Here is a 16,684-nt window from a genome sequence, read left to right on the forward strand (position 1 = left end):
GGCGCGCTGCAGCCTGGCTCCCTCACGAGGTATTCCCCAACTATTTCAGCCAGGAAATTGCAAAATCTTGTATAATACAAATAAGCAGTTTAAAAATTTCATGTATACTTGAGTTGATAGGCCATTGTAGAGACATCAAGCCATCTACTTTCAGCTTCGCTGATGGCACATGCCAATAATTCACGTGGGAGGCGTCAGCCACTGCTTATTATATATTGGCTCAGCTATAGCCTTCGGTGCACCTGAAGCGTGTGGTAATAAAAGCAGACAAGTATAGGACACAACTAGTTTTGCGACATTTTACTGCGGCTTCATCAGCAGAATGTTTCAAGACCATTACTTTCTGGCCATGATTGGCTTGGCAGCCCTCTTCATCGCTGCAGTTGTGGCCTACCGTCTCACGCTTCATCCGCTTGCACGAGTCCCGGGCCCTATTCTTGCTGCCGCCACAGGTGCTTACGAGGCCTACTTTCAGCTAGTCAAAGATGGAGGGGGCCGGTACTGGATCGAAGTAGATCGGCTGCACGACGTATACGGTTCGTCCATGGCATACCTACCGAGTGCGGACGCTCGCTAACACGCACACATCACCGCAGGGCCCATTGTGCGGATCAATCCATGGGAGGTTCACATCAAGGACTCCAACTGGAATGACGTCTACAAGTTATCTTCAAAGGCGAACAAGCCCTGGTGGTACTACAGGAGTTTCGGCAGTGCCCAGAGCACTAACACGACAGAGCCAGACCAATTCCACCGCGTTCATCGTCAGGCTTTGCAGGCGTGGTTCTCGTCGCAAAACGTCACCAAAAACATACCAAAGGTCCAAGACACAGTCGAGCAGCTCCATGATCGTCTCGCTTCTTCTTTTGGCCAGGTCATCAACTTGAGCGATGCGTATCGGTCCCTCGCCCTTGACGTCACCACCGCCTTTGCCTTCCAAAGGCCATTCGGTGGCCTGGCTGATCCTAACTTTAGCAAAGATTTCAACCAGGCTATCAGAAGTTATGGCCGCATAGGCTTACTCAATCGCCATTTTCTTGGGATCCCATCCTGGATTCTTCAGTCCGTCCCAGACGCCATCTCCAACAAGATCAGCCCCAAGGCTGTCCAGGTGTTCATGGCGGTACGTCAAAATGTCCCTCAAGCGCGGCTTTGCTATTCTTACTAAACATGGTATGAACCTTCGCAGAAGGTCAATGAATGTGCTAGGTATTCCTTCAACAGGCCTATTCAGCCGGATGACGGCCCACAAGACGTGGTGCAGAGCATGCTCGCTGCGGACCTTCCAGAAAAGCAAAAGACCTTTACTCGCGTGTTTGGTGATTGCCGAAGCCTCGTTCTTGCTGGAAACGAGACCACGTCCACCGTTTTGACGTCTGTTACTTACCATGCTCTCACAAGCCCCGAGATCCACGCCAGGCTCCGAAGCGAACTCAAAGACGCTCGCACCGCAAAGGGGTCGGCCTTGGAGTATCAGGAGCTTCGAGCCTTGCCATATATGACTGGTGTAATTAATGAGGCTATGCGCACGAGCAACTCTGTTTCGGGCAGACTGCCGCGCTACTCCAATGTGGCCGATTTTCAGTACCAGCAATATCTTCTTCCTCGAGGGGTTCGTTCTCACAACTTGCTGCCCATACATGATTAAACTCTGAACTTACCAGAAGTGACTAGACTCATATCTCTGTGTGTATGAACGATATGCATATGGATCCCAAAATCTTCTCCGAGCCAGAAAAGTTCAATCCCGATCGCTGGCTGAACCAGGCCGACTATAAACGACTCATGAAATATCTCCAGCCATGGGGCCGCGGTTCGAGGCTCTGTGTGGGCAAAGAGCTAGCATATATTGATCTTGTTCTGACGGTAGCGCGCTTATTTGGCCCGGAATGCGGCTTCAGCCTGAAACTCTATGAGACTAAGCAGAGCGATTGGGATGTCTTTGGTGATTACTTTGCGCCGATGCCCGGTCCTGGAAGCAGAGGGTTACGAGTGATGATTGAGCCTATTGAGAAGACTTTTTAATAATATAACAATACTTCCATGGTTTGTTGAAGCACTTTGCCCCGGTTATCTTTGCGGAAGTGCCTCGGCAGGAAAGTGGCGTTCGTTGAGGATCTCGATCGTCAATATTCTATATTATTCCCTATCTATAAACTTAATTTCTCTAGTATATCCGGCAACGAAAGTGATGAAGAAGAGCTGTACGCCGATATATGGTGCGCATTGATCTAGACTCCAGCGGGAGGGTTGCAGACGAGGGCAAGGCCAGCAAGGCCAAGCAGACAGCATCCAGGAGCCTTTCCGACCTCGGCGCACGAATCCCGGAAGGCAGGGCCAGAGTCAGGATTGGCGCCGGCTGTAAAAATGTTAATAACTTGTCTTGGGAAACTTTTCGGAAATCAGTCAGCGTGGTTAACGTACGAGCAGTGCAGTCCAGCTCAAGGACGCCGTCGACGCTGGTGCCACAACAGAGAGGCTCAGATGTGAGGCCACTGCAGGGGTTGTAGGAGCGAGTCTCGAGAGGTTGAATTACGGCAGCAGATGCCATGGAGACGAGAGTGGCGGTGGCAAAGAACTTCATCTTGATGAATTGAGAGTTGTGTAGTGAGTTTGGGGTAGTCTGTAGGTGAGAGAGTGAAGGCTGTTGAATTGAAAGATACTGAATCACCGAGAGGAAAGGATTCTCTTTATTTATACTCAAATTCAATCAAACAAGGCACATATAGAGCCCAATTCTATCTCAGCCCCGACAAGAACTATACTCACGCAAGAGCCGGCAATATACGCATTGATAAGCTCGGATAGATCTCATACTTGTCGGAATATTTTCTATGCTTTAGCTCGAAGTTTGATTCTGGTCTGCCGAGCTTGCAAGGATGAGGTGCCACGGTCCCTTCTTTGATAAGGTCAGCTCGACTTCAGCATCATTCTGCTACTGTGAGTAGCAGTGGCGGTCCGGATCTAAGATTCCATGCAGCCACCTGACGGCAGCTTGCGAGGGCAGTTCCCCACAAGGCAAGTTATAATGGCTTCTGGAGCATTTAACATATGCAAAAAGAACCATCATTGCGATCTTGTCAAGAGCTGGTAGTTTTCGCCAGTTATCAGAGCATTATAATTCATTACTGCACAGGTGCTCAGTGGCACGCAAGCAGGGCCAGTCGTTCGCAGCGAGGTCCGCTCACGGCGCGCGGAAGCCGCGTGGCACTACGGCATCTTGTTTTCTCCGTAACACAAGCTTTGCTTCATATTGTTTACTATTCCCGCTCGCTTGTGGCTGGCTGTAAACCTTATGCCACTATGGCCGATGGCCGCCGCCTCTTGACACTAGTGGGCGGACTAGTTGTTCATTCCTCCCGTGTTTCGAATAATCAAGCCGAAGCCTCGGCTACATGAACGAGGTGCGAAGCGCCAGGGGAAACTCACCGGTGTATATCAGAGGTCGAGATGAAAAAGCAAAACTGGAAAATGACGACGCCGCGATAAGGTCAATCGGGAGGCAGCCAACTTCAACAGAGTATGCAGCCGATCGTTAATCTATCTGCCCGAATTGTCAATCATATGCTTGTGCCCCGATGCTGGACAAAAAGCGATGAAATAATGTGTTGACAGCCCCAGACCCCCGGAGTTTTCGTCCTTAATTTTTGTCCCACCCCCAGTCTGGATTTTTCCTTGATTTTCTATCAGATAAGACCGGACGGCTCGTACCAGAGCTAATGCAGGAAAGATGCGGTGATATCTGGCCAACGCAGCCAATCGGTGGCAACCATTTTATCAGAGATGAGTGCTGTGCACGGACTCCGTTCCAGGACTCCAGCCCGACAAGCCGGATGCTCACGTAAAGACGTCAGCCTCGCTGTCGCTCCCCAGAGCTAGCCGGATGATCATCTTGGCAACTGAGACCCCATAATATCATCATCCGTTATTGGTCCATGAGACTCGCAGTTATGGCTAGCTTGAGAGTGTCCAAGCAATCCCCTGAACATCGATTCCCTTGTTTGCGTATGCATTGCGAAGGATCGGATCGAAGTTGCGGAATGTAAGGGACCCCTGCTGCTTCACTCGACGTCGATACCGCCTGAGTCGGACCAGGGACTTGCACGAGCAACACTGCGGTATCAGTATCGGCAGTGGCACACGGGATATTTCCGTGTACGGCAATGAAGGAAGCCTCATCGGCGGTCTTATCTCAAGAACAAAATACTGAGATGCAAGAACAAGCTCGTTCACATGTGACAGCTACGTTGCCCAATTTGACCTCATTGATGATGCGGCAGTGAGCTGTGCCAGGCGACTGCTACCCTACGCCTGTCGGTGAGTTGGTCGAGCCGCATCCCCGAAATTGGTGATTCGAAGCACGTCAGATATTGAGCGATTTAAGCCAGAGATAAGACACGAGATTTGAAGAACGAATATCAAGAAACGAATGTTTAATCTCCGTGTCCATGACTGCATGATCTGAGCCACAAATTGTTGACAAATTTGACGACTGCTAAAGCTGAATTTGTGCTGGCAACAGGCTTGAGGGACGAAAAGGGCAACAAACAGAGAAAGCATGAAAACTTACTCATCAATCTGCTTTCAATAGAGAAACTGCTTGTGGTCTCCACAGACTGGTCACCATCCATACAACGAAGCTCGTCCGCGCGTCAGCAGCCTTGGCAAGGGCGCGCGAAAATGTCCTCTACGACATCTCACTTCTCTCACAAGGCGCACACTAGCTAGGATGCTAGATGCCGCAGCTGCCTGTACTAATACAGGAGCCCCCCGCACCGGGCTGCCTTTTCACAACAGAACAGTGCGCGAACCATTTTACATAAGATAAAGGCATTGACACGATGCTGCCGTTTCGCGATGGCGTCAAAATCTAGGAGCGGTGTCAATGCCGCGCACAACTTTAGTGCGGTGCCTGCGCCCTTTCTCCAAAAGAACCAAGCCCTACGGCGCGCCCTTTGCGGGAATACGGCGAGCAATACCACAGGCACTTGGCAAGCTCAAAATAGCTGCTGGAAGAGCCTCACTATTGTAGTCAACCACCTAGTTAGTTAGCAGTTAGCGCCCGAGATGACCGCTGGGTTTGGGGAATCTTGAGACCAGCAGTCAGCACACAAGGCTGCGGAGCTACATATAAATAATTAGCTACCGGCGCGTGTGTTTGAAGAAAAGATTGGTCCATCAATATCCTCGTGAAGAAAATTTCCAACACTTCATAAAAAATCCAAAAACCTGCACCATGGTATCTCTTACTTTCCGCCGCGCCACACTGGACGACGCACCTCGCCTGCGCGACCTCAACGAGCACGCGTTTTCCACCAACGATTCGCGGCCCAATTGGACCGGCGACGCGGAGCTTGCCTCCAAGTACACCCTCTCGGTCGAGAGCATCAAGAGAGGTCTCGCCATGGAGGGCTGGGAGACATTTGTCGCCGAGAACGAGGCCAGCGAAATCATTGCCTCTGTCAATGTCGGCAAAAAGGGCGACGACACGGGCCGCATTGCGACCCTCATCGTGCAGGACGAGTACCAGCGCGGGGGCGTCGGCGGCCGCGTCCTGGCCTACGGCGAGGACTTTTGCAAGCGGGAATGGGGCGTCAAGAAGCTGTCGCTGAATGCGCTGTCGTCGCGCACGGCGCTGCTGGCGTGGTACAAGAGTCGTGGATACCGCGAGACGGGGGAGACGAGCCCGTTTCCGCGCGATGCGGGTGAATTCGCTTCGATCAATATTCCGGAGGACCTCTGCTTTATCGAAATGGACAAGGACGCCGGCGCCGCGGAGGATGATGGTGCGGTGAAGGGCAGATAAGTTGCGACGTCAAGGCTGCGAGAAATCTAGGACAAGCTGGGCGGCTGTGTGCCAGTTTGGATACAGCTGCATCTGCAACGCGATGGGCTAGTTACTAGTTGTATTTTGCAGCGCCGCAATGGAGAGCTGAGAGGAGCCCTGCTCGCCAACTGGGTCGGAATGACAAGCGATCGGCAGTTATTTGACGTCATTTGTAGAAATCTATCTATCATTTCTCCCCTCGTTTCTGTCAGCTTCCAGCAAGCCGCATGTGAAGTGTGGGATCAGCGCCAGCAGATAGTGAGGATGGCATGGGTAGAAGTAACCTAGTAAGCTGTTAACTATAGCTAACTAGCGATCCCGATACCATTCTTATTGAAATGATGATAGCTCCCGCACGCTGTGAGCTTCTTCACAGGTTTTCTATGTTATCCTCAGGTAGCATTTATGGAAACATGCTTTTCATCACTAACAAAGATCGCTCTGGAAGAAAAGCTTGGTTTGTCAATGCCAGGTAACTAGCGTCATGGCTTACACGGGCCGACATCATGGACAGTAGTCGGAACACCATGAGCCTGCTACCGCATTGCAACGAATTATCCGGAATATTATAGAAATTGGAATGACGAACTATAATACTGACATGTTGCAAAAATCTCTGATCTACATCGGCTGCACCGTGATCCTACAGAATTGGTCACGCAGCTGTGGTGTAGCTGCTTGGCAATTATGCCGCGTGAGCTGCGCTCCACGGGACCGCTTCGTCGGCAGCAGCCGGGTCATGTCTGAACGTTGACATCCTCAGGATAACTTTACAAAACCCCCTCGCATTGAAGGTGATACGAACGAACGGCCGTGACAAACACGACGGCCGGCCATAACCATCCTTGGCTCAACATCGCCATCCTCGGCGCTGGTATAGCGCGTGTGGCCACTGCAATTGGGGTACTCATTGAAGATGACGCAAAGCACCGCGTCACGGTATTGGAGAAGTACGCAAACTGCCAGCCAACGTTTAGCGGTCCCGCGCAGCTTCACATCAACGATGCTCGTGTTCTGAAAGAATACGGCATCGCGAAAGAGATCGAAGCGTGCTCCCCTGAGCTTCAACCGGTGAACAATATACACACTTTCGGATGGCCACTTGCTATACAATTTGCCCGCCACCGTGTCGCAAAAGATTACAAGTCGCCGTGCGTATATTGCAAATCCACCCTGAAGATACTGCGGATACGCATTGACAGAAGATAGAATTTGGAATGTTTACGGAGCGACTTACTGGGTATTCTATTAGCGCGCGCCACGGAACTTGGGGCAGTGTGCAGGTTTGGCGCCAGTGTCGCGGACATTGATGCTGAAGCCGATAGATCACTTCTCACAATGGAGAATGAACAGACTTTCTTGTTCGATCTTGTGATTGCCTCCGACGGTAAGCGACAGCGCCACACAAAACAGAATGTATGCCGCTTACATCTTCAGGGATTCGTTCCAAAACCCGCACCAAGACGGTAGGTAGTGTGAATGTCATTCATCCAGTGACTGTCTACAGCATCAACGTCGATCGAGAGAAGCTCAAGCAGCACAAGGACTTGGAAATTTTCCTGAACAGAAGCGGATTCTGGGTTGGTCCGAGTCAGAAAGTGGTTGGAGTTGATCTACCGTCGTCCTGCAACCTCGTTTTTTTGCGTCGAGAAAGACGACGGAGAAAACGGCGCCTGGGACAAGCTGCACGATGTTGAAGATGTCAAGAAGCAGTTTTCTAAAGCGGAGCCGTGATTGCAAAATACTTTGAGCTTGGCTACCGGGTCGTGCTATATATAGAATTTTTTGGACATCCCGGAGCTTGGCACATGGACCAGCAAGAACGGCAGGGTCGTCTTGATTGGCGATGCGGCACACGCGATGCGTCCATTTGCGGCACGAGTGAGGATATCGAGCTAGAAAGACATTTCTTCTCCCCCCAAAATACACTAACAATAATTTAAAATTCAGGGAGCTGGCTCTTCCATCGAGGACAGCGCTTGTTTGGCAAAATGCATATCGCGGGCTAGCAGCATCCCAGAAGGGACCGCGGTGTTCGAGCCAATTCGTAAGCAGCGCGCTACATACATGGCCGAAGCCGGCTAGTTGAACCGGAAATTCGGCATGATGCCCAATGGTCCTGTATAAGAGGCTCACGAGGCGGCTCTGGAGAAACTGCGCGACGAAGAAGCAAGAGGCGACCCCCCCCCCCCCCCCCCCCGCGCCAGAGCCAGAAGCAAGGCGCGTGCCACAAAGCTTACAGGACTTTGCGCCTCCAGACCTGGTGGCGAGTACATTCACCCTTGTTTAGGGAGCCTATGTCAGTGGCTGGGACATCTTTGCGCACGTAAGTGACCCTGATTGGGAGGCATGTTATATCTGCTAACTCACTCGCGGACCAAAGTGTACTTGAGCAAACTCAACAAGGAAGCGTAAGTACAGCATAAAATCAAGCAAAGTGTTTACACGGCAAATATAGAGCAGCATGACGAATTTCAATAAAATATATACTGTCAAAAATGTTCAAGGCCCTCTATGTACATGCAATCTTGCCTCTTTTCCCTCGCAATAGTATCCCTCGCTCATTTGCCGCCGCCAAAGATATCACAAGTGCCCTTGCCCGGCGCATGCGGGTTGCGCGAGTTGCGGTTCACGTCAGGACCGGGCTGGGGAAAGTCGACATCGGTGCCCTCATAGGTGCAGACGCCGTTGCCCACGTTTGCGACAAACATGTTGGGGCGGCTGGCGAGCGGGACCGAGGCGTCGCGGCGCTTCTTGCCCGCGACGGTGATGACGGCGCAGTTCATGTACATTTCGCGGTTGCCCTCGTTGTTGAACCAGGTCCAGGCAAAGACCATCTGACCGGAGGGCGTGTCGCTGGGGAGGGTGAACTGGTAGCTCGAGTCGCCGTTGACGGGGCAGTTGCCAATGTACGAGTGCACCACCTTGAACGTGCGGCCCTTGTCAAAGGAGACGGACGCTTGGCAGCTGCCGCCCTTGTGCGGTGTGTTGCCGTGGATCACAAAAGAGTAGGTGCCGCCGGGCGCCCAGGTGGCGACGGGCTTGCCCTCCTTGGTGCCGAGGAGGCCGAGGTCGCCCTTGCAGGGGAAGTCGCTGCCGTCCGAGTTGAGGGGCGAGCGGATGTCGTAGTCCTCGTCGTCGCCCGTGTTGGGGTTGAAGCTGGAGCGCAGGGCCGGGGGGCTCTTCATCTCCATGTGCGCAGCGGCCATGGAGGCCAGGCCAACAGCGGCAAAAACGGTAGCGAGAACCTTCATTTTTGGAAGTGGTGGAAAGATGATTTTTCTGTTTGAGAGGTGTGATGTTGAGCGACTTGATCCAGATAAGCCAAGGCCGGTAGACGGTGCTATATATATAGTAGGTCGCGAGTAATACCTATACTACCCCAATGATCAACATCAGCTTCCCTCATTATCATGGCTCTGGTTGCTTCTCCATGACACCGTAACATGAAGGACCGATGCTCCCACAGTACTGTCGCAGCGAGGACCGTCGCCTTCAAACCCAATTCCTGTCAACATGAGACTAAAAACAGCTACCTTCCAATTCGGGACTACTGGTGCAGAATTTCCTGCAAACGCTCTGCGGAGCTCGCAGTGGTTCTGTGTGCCATTCGCATGAACGTGTAGGTGACTGGCTTGATGAGTTTCATCCTTACCCGCCAGCTAGCCTCCACAGCAATCTATTTCCCGTTACAACCCTAAGACTGCCAAGTCATGCACCACCCACTACGGATTTTGTCTCTATTTGGGATCGGGCAGCCCTTCATTTAATTTTCCGTAAGACCTGTGCCGCATGATCCCACATCAAGTGCAGTCTACTTCCTAATGGGGATCAGCGCTCGCTCGGTCGTGGCATCCTATTGGGAGCCGCAAGACGTGGCTGCCATGTACCCCACGCAATGCCGGCGTGGGGTACATGGGTTTATATTAAGCTTGTGGTAACGTAGCGTATACTACATGTCTATCTGATAGGCAAAAGACTTGCATCAATGCAGTCATGTGGTAATCATTTTGATCCTATTCAGGTTCGTCCCTCGTCGTCGGGTAAGCATTGCTAGCTGGAGGCATGGTGCGCTGCGATGAGTGGATAGAGCGTCGAACGATGTGGCGATAAGTGCCTGGCTGCCTGCGTGAATACAACATCATGAAATGCGACATGACGGACAATCATTAGGCGTGCTTGATAAATACTACATGGTGCGTCCGACGTGGTTTTCTTATCGCCATGCACTCGGCAGGCACAAATTCAAGGCGCGAAGGGGGTGGCGGCTGAGAGCGGAACATTTGCTGAAAAAATCTGAGTGATGATTCTAGTTTACCATGGAGAACAAGACCTTCTATCATTAACGCCACTCATTGGCGATCCAGCGCTGCAAAATACGGTAGCTGGCCTCGGGCAGATAGCTCGGTACCCCGTGGCCCGCACCATCCACGCCGACAAACACCAGGCGTCCATCTTCTGTGCCCTTCCAAAATCCGGTCGCGTTGACGTCTTCAGGCAGGTCGCTCCATTTGCTGATTCGGTAATCTGCGTACCCGCCCCAGAAAAGGTTGTCGTACTGCCACTTTTGGCCCGGCGTGTTGACAATGTAGTCCTCGTTGCCGTTGAGAACCAGAAGACGTATACCGTCTAGACCAGAGCCAGCAGGTGCATCAAGTACAGATTCCAATGTCCGTGCTCTGCTCTGTGACATTGCAATTGCATAGGCCTCGCCAACAGCTGTGTCAAGGATTTGAAAGTTCATTGACTCGGGTACGCCAATGGCTTTTTTGATGTGATCTTGGTTGAGGTACCTGGAAAAGTTTCCGTGGCGCATGTCTTCGCAAAAGCCATTCTCACCCACGCATGGAATATTGACTTTAAAGGTTACTAGTTAGCATAGCTTGCGTGTCATGTCGGTGACTCTGCGCGTGAGGCTTACCGTCGTAGTTGTTGCGTTCACCGGAATTGATGCGCTTTCGATAGATGCCATCAATATTTTCCACCCAGAAAAGTTGTAATCCAAGACAGCCGTATTTTGTTGTACTTTGACGGCACTCTTGCCCAAGGCGCGCCAGCTCTGGCAGTGACAGACGAATGTGGTCGCACTCCTCTGACTCGAGAAAATCGCGACCGCGATAGTCGGAGCACAATAGCTCATACGCCCCGATGCCGACCGCGGTCCAGTCAAGTACCGCATTCACGTTGATTAAGCCAGCAATGTCGCCCCAAAAGGCGTCCTTGGAATTAAGTGCTCGAGCGTCGAGAATATGCTTGGTATACGTAGATGTAAAGTGGCCAGCATAGGACTCCCCCGCAATGTAGAGCGGCAGCTTGCCTTTTTCGGGAAAGACATCTCGGAAGAATATATTAAGAAAATTTTGAAAGTCGATCGCGCTATCCTCGTCCGACGACGGTGCTTGACCCCTTTCTGCTACAGACGAGAAGCCCGTGCCGGCCGGCTGGTCCAAAAAGACAACCGACGCATTATTGTTCCACGCCCAGGGATTGGGCACCGGCTCGGTCGCATTCACCTCGAGTACACACGGGCCCATCTCAGTAAAGAGGCCGATGAGCGACGATCCGCCCGGCCCGCCATTCATCCAAAGAATGACGGGATCCTTGGCCGGGTCATTGCGGCTCTCAGCGAACCAGTAAAACAGCCTGCGATCGTCCGACACGTCGACCGTGCCAGTCCACTGCCGCTCGCCATAGGATGTGCATGTGCTGCCATCCTGCTCGATGCGCGTATAGTTTCCCGCTTTGTACGACGAGCCTTTGCGCGACGTGAAGGAGATTGGCGCCGTTTCAGAGGAACCCAAAGGCCGCTGTGATGCCTCGCGGGTGGCGAGGAGGGACTTGATGTTTCCGGGCGAGGGCACGAGTAAACGACCAGCCGCGCAGCCCAGCAGTGCGGTCGCGAAAAAGGAAACTGCTGTCACCATATTCGAGAGTAATTGCAAAAATTCCAGTGTCTTTCAATAGTTAATTTCGGCGCCAGAGCTGGCATTGCATGATGGACATCAGCCATTTAATTATGTGACGGGGTCTCGGGGTACAGTTGCCGCCGTAGCCAGAGGCTGACTAGACGATGCAGCCACAATGACGAAAGTCATCTTCAGCTACAGATGCAAAAGTCTCCGGCTAAAGGCGGACTCATTTCCACGGCCAAAAAAACCCGGTGAAATCATGTGTTTCTTTGCTGAGTGCTATCTTTCATCGGAGCACGCAATTATCGAGTTGGACATGTCTTACAAGCGCACAGTGTGGAACGTCGAGTGATGTCACCGTGCCGAGAACAGGTTGTAGGCAACCTCGCGATCACTATTCATTTCCAGGGCACAAACTGATAGAAGCAAGCACACTGTATGATATTGTGATACCAATCTGCTACCAAGAAAACAAAAAGGCCGAAATCCGTTGGGACTAACCCCAGGGACCTCTGAAGCGCTTCGACGTATCCGCTCTAAAGGTGCCCATCAGCGTCACATTTCCCGCCTTGGAGAGCTTGAGCTCCGAATGCTTCGCTTCCCGCCTTGCCTCATCAACCGCCCGGGCGCCAGTCGCCACCAAAGACCGGACTTGGTAGTCCTGGAGGTGCGACAGACTTTGCTGGTCGCTCTTGGCCAATCGCGACAACTGAGTGTCGGACGACAAGGGCGCATCGCCGCTACCTTCCGCTGGTAGATCGGCGGCGCTGGATGCCTTTGGCTTACTGGTAGACGTCTGCAGTGTCGTGAGTGCCATGCGCCGCCGTGTCGAGGAGCGAGGGGTGCGCGACACCAGCGGTCCACTCGCTTTGGTGGGGTTGCTGAGGAGTTTACCAGATGGGAGCAGTAGGGACTCTCCATCGGCTGTATAGTTTCGAGAAGGCATATTGTAGAATTCCTCCATGTCGGAAACAATGTCGAATCGGCAGTGTCCCTTGGCAGTCATGTGGTGTTGAATGCCTTCAGCCGAACGCCGCCGGCATCCGCATCGGATGCATTCGCGGTAGCCGTAAATGACCAAATGCAGGTATGCGGCGATGGTCTCGACATCAACAACGAGATGCTCTTGATGCGGTATTGTGAAGCTGTGCATTTTGGACATGTGCTGTAGGCTGTCGTTGAAACTGGTGCTCTCAGTGCTGCAGAAGAGGCACTGATGAGGATTGTATTGCAGTCCGGCGGTAGGCTCTGGGTCTTCGTCCGCCGACTCGTAGTTGGAGTCGGAGTCGTCTACATCCTCATCAACTTGGACATGGCGACTTGAAGCCGCACTTGCTTGTCTGCGAGGAGATGAAGATGGAGGTGTGATGACCGTGCCCGGCTCTGCGACCTTGACCCGCAGATTATAGACACTAGTGCTGTTAGTTAGCATCTTGCCACCATCGCCGTTATTAGTGTCTAGATGCGCAACGTACTGCAAATCGCTCTTTGCGTGTTGTCGCCACACGCTTGGGCTAGCTAGTGATATGTTGCAGAGTCTGCAAGTTGTAGGAGCTTTGCTTTCCATAGTCGCGGCTGACTGAGCGCTGATTGCTCCGCTTCCTGTAATTTTGACGGTTTTGAAGTTTGTAAGTCTGTTGATGGTTTGAGGGGCTAGGCGAGTGAGAATGGGCTCGCTAAGCAATAGAGGAATATGGATAGGATGAGTTGTTGATGGATCCTCGAATCTTCAAGCTGCTCATCTCCGAATCTATATATACATCGGTCCCTCAACTAAAACTTGATCTCGACGGGGGCGGAAAGGCCGAACTCTGAAGGGCTACACCCCGCTTCGATTGAGTCACATAACCTAATCGGGATGCCTGCAGTGAATCATTCTGTGATCAGGCGGGTCTCAGCTCAGCTAGCCCAGGCTAAAATGAAGGTTCACCGGGCTCGCGGGCGGCTCAAAACACCGTGGCAGTACCTAGAGCGGGCGAACTAGCCCGTATCAGCGGGCGAAGAAACTCGACGGAATTTCTGCAAAGTGTCATGCATGGAAAAATGACTGCGCAGGCAATTGGCGTCGATCTCGGTGACTTAGGTGCAACCGATTGGCCAGCGAGTGGCAAGATGATTCTACAATCTACCAAGGCACCACCTCTCTCGCCAGGTCCAAAGAAGAGACCCCTAAAAGACGATGAATTCTACCTGTATCAGCCGGACCAGTTCCGGGGCGAAAAACATAGCGGTTGGAGAGAGACGCCTTGTAAGGCACCTCTCGACAGCGTCTGAACTTGACCTCTTTTCAAAATTAAATTCTTCATCCTATGCTCTCTTTAGTTTGCGTCGCACACATTACCATGGATAGCGTCACAGATAACGCCGTGCAAGGTGGCGCTCGATGGCGCGCAGCTGCACTGTCCTCTTGCGTGTCTCACTGTGGTATTACGGCTTCGTGCTGTCCAACGACAGTAGCATCAGCCCTTCAATAAAATCATTTTACCATTCCCGGTGGTGTTTGTAGTACTCGCGAACAGTATGCATAGGGGATTGAAGACATACTTGCCGCGTCCTACCCTATCGCATTCCCATTTCAACCAGGCATGCGACCAGTCGCCACAGCTTTGGTCAAGCTGCAGTACGGTGGACAGGATCCGGGTATGGCTCGCCCCGTCGCGACCGCCCTTCTTGCTCATGAACATCTTCGGTTGATATTGCCCTTTCGGACAATCGGTCGGTCCCTATGGTTTCTGGATCATGGCATAAGCAGCAAAAACATTCTGCCCAGGAATAAGCGATGCTAGATTTTCCGAGCTGCGACAAGAGGGTAACTCCAGGTATCCCTATATACACACCATACACAGCGTCGTCTACCCGCAGCGGTTGACTAGGTCATAGCAGAGCAGTATAGATTGGGACATTGTAAATAAACAGCAAATTTAGCTGTATTTGTAAGAGCTTCCCGTTCTTTTTCCTTTCCAAAAGCAGCGTTCTTTATGTCATTAAAGAATACCGTGTGTTTCCTCCTCCTGCCCGCCCGTGGTACGGGCGGCGCGACGAACATGCCTAGTCCTCTGGAAAACTATAAGGCGCGGCTCGTTCGGGCGCTAGGCTGATGAAAATCCCAAACTTACGCTCAGGCAAGGAGGGTGCTTTCGCAGGAAAGAAAAGACCCGAGAGGAAATTTGACAAGTATAAGGCCATGAGCACGGCCGTCCACAGCAGCGATGTCGATGTTCTGTCACAGGCAAGCTACTATCCACAGGAGTACATGGTAGTGTGGCAGCGCCAAGCATCAGTGCACTGGAGTGACTTCCGGAGCCAAATGTGTGATCTAGGCGAGACTGTGTCACTAGAAAGCCCTCCAGATTTCTAGTATTGTACGTTGATTGTAGTCGCGACACGAAGAATGCAGAGAGTAATAGGCTTTGTTTGTGCGTCCGTTCTCAAATTTCCTCTCAATTTCTTTACTGTGTGCTTCCTTTGTATCGATGTAGGACTTGACCCGGGCGGCGCTAGCGCCGTCTCACGATTGACCTGCTTCAACTAAATGAGCTTTGATTCTGGATTGGTAGTGATTCGTATTGTTTGTTAGACTAAGAAAATTAGAGAGACGTGGTACAAGAGAAGTACAGGCGCGAGCATAGTTGAATGGAAGATACTCGCCCGTACTTCCCGTCCTCGTCCAACCAATATACAGGCTCGACGGAACACACGGTCCAGCGTCTAAAACTCTTTATCTCATCAAAGAAGCACCATGCAATTTATCTGCAACAGAGCGACTTCTAACTCATTCATTAGTTCGTTGTATAAATAGGCGAGAGGAGGCGACGACAAACTTGCGCTTTGGGCCTCGACACAACGCACCGCATTTCTTTTGTCACCGCTAATCATCAACAACATCAGACATTCTACGACACAAACTTTTCACTCCCGGTCAAGATGAAAGTTGACTTTTTGAACGAAGATGAACAGGAAATGAGCGATGGCATGCAGATCATTGCCAACGACGGGCAAGTCGTGAAAGAAGAAGAGCAGGCCACGAGCGAGGGTAAGCAACTCGCGAAAGACGAAAAGCAGATTGATATCCCGACTACGCTAGCAGGCTTCCACGAACAAATTCGCCGCTGTCGAACCGGAAAAAAGCCAGAGGCTTGGATTAGAGTACTCTACTGGGCTGACAAAGCTCTTGAATTGATCCAGAGTAAAGGTGGCTACACGGCACTGGAGGAAGCTGACTTTCATGACTATCGGGTTAGAATGTTGCTTTCGTTGGGCCAGCAGAACTCGGCAGCTGAGGCAGCGATTCGGGCCAGCGAGCTTCTGCGAGAGCACATCCGGTCGACGTCAGAGTCTGATCCAGCTGACGGACTCTGAACCTGGTGAAAGGGGGGGTAGATGCAAGGATATACATACATGAGCGACAGGTCCTCTAAAACACGCTGTACAAGGGGTAGCTGGCTAGCTGTATTATCTTTTAGACCTAAAGGGTGGCGAAAGTAGGGTAGTATAGAGAAGAGGAATGAAGGCTTTTGAATTGCTTGTTTGTTCTCGTGTTGAAAGACAGCCGTGAGTGCAACTTTGAAGTGATCTTCCATCTTTGTTTAGACTGCGACGATTTTGCTTCTATTTTAACAACACTGGTCTGGAGCAGAGACGCAGTGGATATTTCCCGTTCTCTGAGCACACATTTCTGTGCTGCAGCCTTCAAATTCTTTGGTGACATTGTTCTTTGGGTGGCTTCGTTCTTTCAGAGTAAAGGTAGAAAACAGCACTGAACCACTTGCTGCACGGACTATTGCAGTGGCTCCGACTGCTTTCCTAAAACTATATAAAGACGCCATGGAACTCATTTACAGCCTCCCACTTCCTAAGCCACGCCACAGCGATCTCGCAGAAGACTCACTACATCAACCTATTTACGACCTTTTAGTAGATATCAACAACTAGCAAATATAGACGACGA

At 51.6% G+C, this 16,684-nt stretch overlaps 8 protein-coding genes across 8 annotated transcripts; 4 read left to right on the forward strand and 4 right to left on the reverse strand.

Annotated features, from left to right (window-relative positions):
- Positions 1-322: 322 nt before the first annotated feature.
- LMH87_001671 (uncharacterized protein) lies at positions 323-2,025 on the forward strand (the record flags this gene model as incomplete). The annotated part of the gene is made up of 4 exons (XM_056192982.1): positions 323-536; positions 597-1,123; positions 1,190-1,612; positions 1,675-2,025. The coding sequence occupies 4 exons, from the start codon at positions 323-325 to the stop codon at positions 2,023-2,025; spliced, it is 1,515 nt and encodes a 504-aa protein (XP_056050065.1).
- Positions 2,026-2,231: 206 nt separating this feature from the next.
- LMH87_001672 (uncharacterized protein) lies at positions 2,232-2,584 on the reverse strand (the record flags this gene model as incomplete). Its single annotated transcript, XM_056192983.1, has 2 exons — positions 2,232-2,359; positions 2,425-2,584. 2 exons carry the CDS (start codon positions 2,582-2,584, stop codon positions 2,232-2,234), a joined length of 288 nt encoding a protein of 95 aa, XP_056050066.1.
- A 2,652-nt stretch (positions 2,585-5,236) lies between these two features.
- On the forward strand, positions 5,237-5,806 carry LMH87_001673 (uncharacterized protein; the record flags this gene model as incomplete). The annotated part of the gene is made up of 1 exon (XM_056192985.1): positions 5,237-5,806. One exon carries the CDS (start codon positions 5,237-5,239, stop codon positions 5,804-5,806), a length of 570 nt encoding a protein of 189 aa, XP_056050067.1.
- Positions 5,807-6,921: 1,115 nt separating this feature from the next.
- Positions 6,922-8,242, forward strand: LMH87_001674 (uncharacterized protein; the record flags this gene model as incomplete). The annotated part of the gene is made up of 7 exons (XM_056192986.1): positions 6,922-6,978; positions 7,037-7,214; positions 7,265-7,407; positions 7,607-7,708; positions 7,778-7,874; positions 8,118-8,153; positions 8,211-8,242. The coding sequence occupies 7 exons, from the start codon at positions 6,922-6,924 to the stop codon at positions 8,240-8,242; spliced, it is 645 nt and encodes a 214-aa protein (XP_056050068.1).
- A 146-nt stretch (positions 8,243-8,388) lies between these two features.
- On the reverse strand, positions 8,389-9,081 carry LMH87_001675 (uncharacterized protein; the record flags this gene model as incomplete). Its single annotated transcript, XM_056192987.1, has 1 exon — positions 8,389-9,081. One exon carries the CDS (start codon positions 9,079-9,081, stop codon positions 8,389-8,391), a length of 693 nt encoding a protein of 230 aa, XP_056050069.1.
- Positions 9,082-10,169: 1,088 nt separating this feature from the next.
- Positions 10,170-11,751, reverse strand: LMH87_001676 (uncharacterized protein; the record flags this gene model as incomplete). The annotated part of the gene is made up of 2 exons (XM_056192988.1): positions 10,170-10,684; positions 10,749-11,751. The coding sequence occupies 2 exons, from the start codon at positions 11,749-11,751 to the stop codon at positions 10,170-10,172; spliced, it is 1,518 nt and encodes a 505-aa protein (XP_056050070.1).
- A 481-nt stretch (positions 11,752-12,232) lies between these two features.
- On the reverse strand, positions 12,233-13,303 carry LMH87_001677 (uncharacterized protein; the record flags this gene model as incomplete). Its single annotated transcript, XM_056192989.1, has 2 exons — positions 12,233-13,148; positions 13,212-13,303. 2 exons carry the CDS (start codon positions 13,301-13,303, stop codon positions 12,233-12,235), a joined length of 1,008 nt encoding a protein of 335 aa, XP_056050071.1.
- Positions 13,304-15,660: 2,357 nt separating this feature from the next.
- Positions 15,661-16,095, forward strand: LMH87_001678 (uncharacterized protein; the record flags this gene model as incomplete). Its single annotated transcript, XM_056192990.1, has 1 exon — positions 15,661-16,095. One exon carries the CDS (start codon positions 15,661-15,663, stop codon positions 16,093-16,095), a length of 435 nt encoding a protein of 144 aa, XP_056050072.1.
- Positions 16,096-16,684: the final 589 nt, after the last annotated feature.

This window comes from Akanthomyces muscarius, chromosome 3 (genome assembly GCF_028009165.1).
Source record: "Akanthomyces muscarius strain Ve6 chromosome 3, whole genome shotgun sequence".
NCBI lineage: Eukaryota > Fungi > Ascomycota > Sordariomycetes > Hypocreales > Cordycipitaceae > Akanthomyces > Akanthomyces muscarius.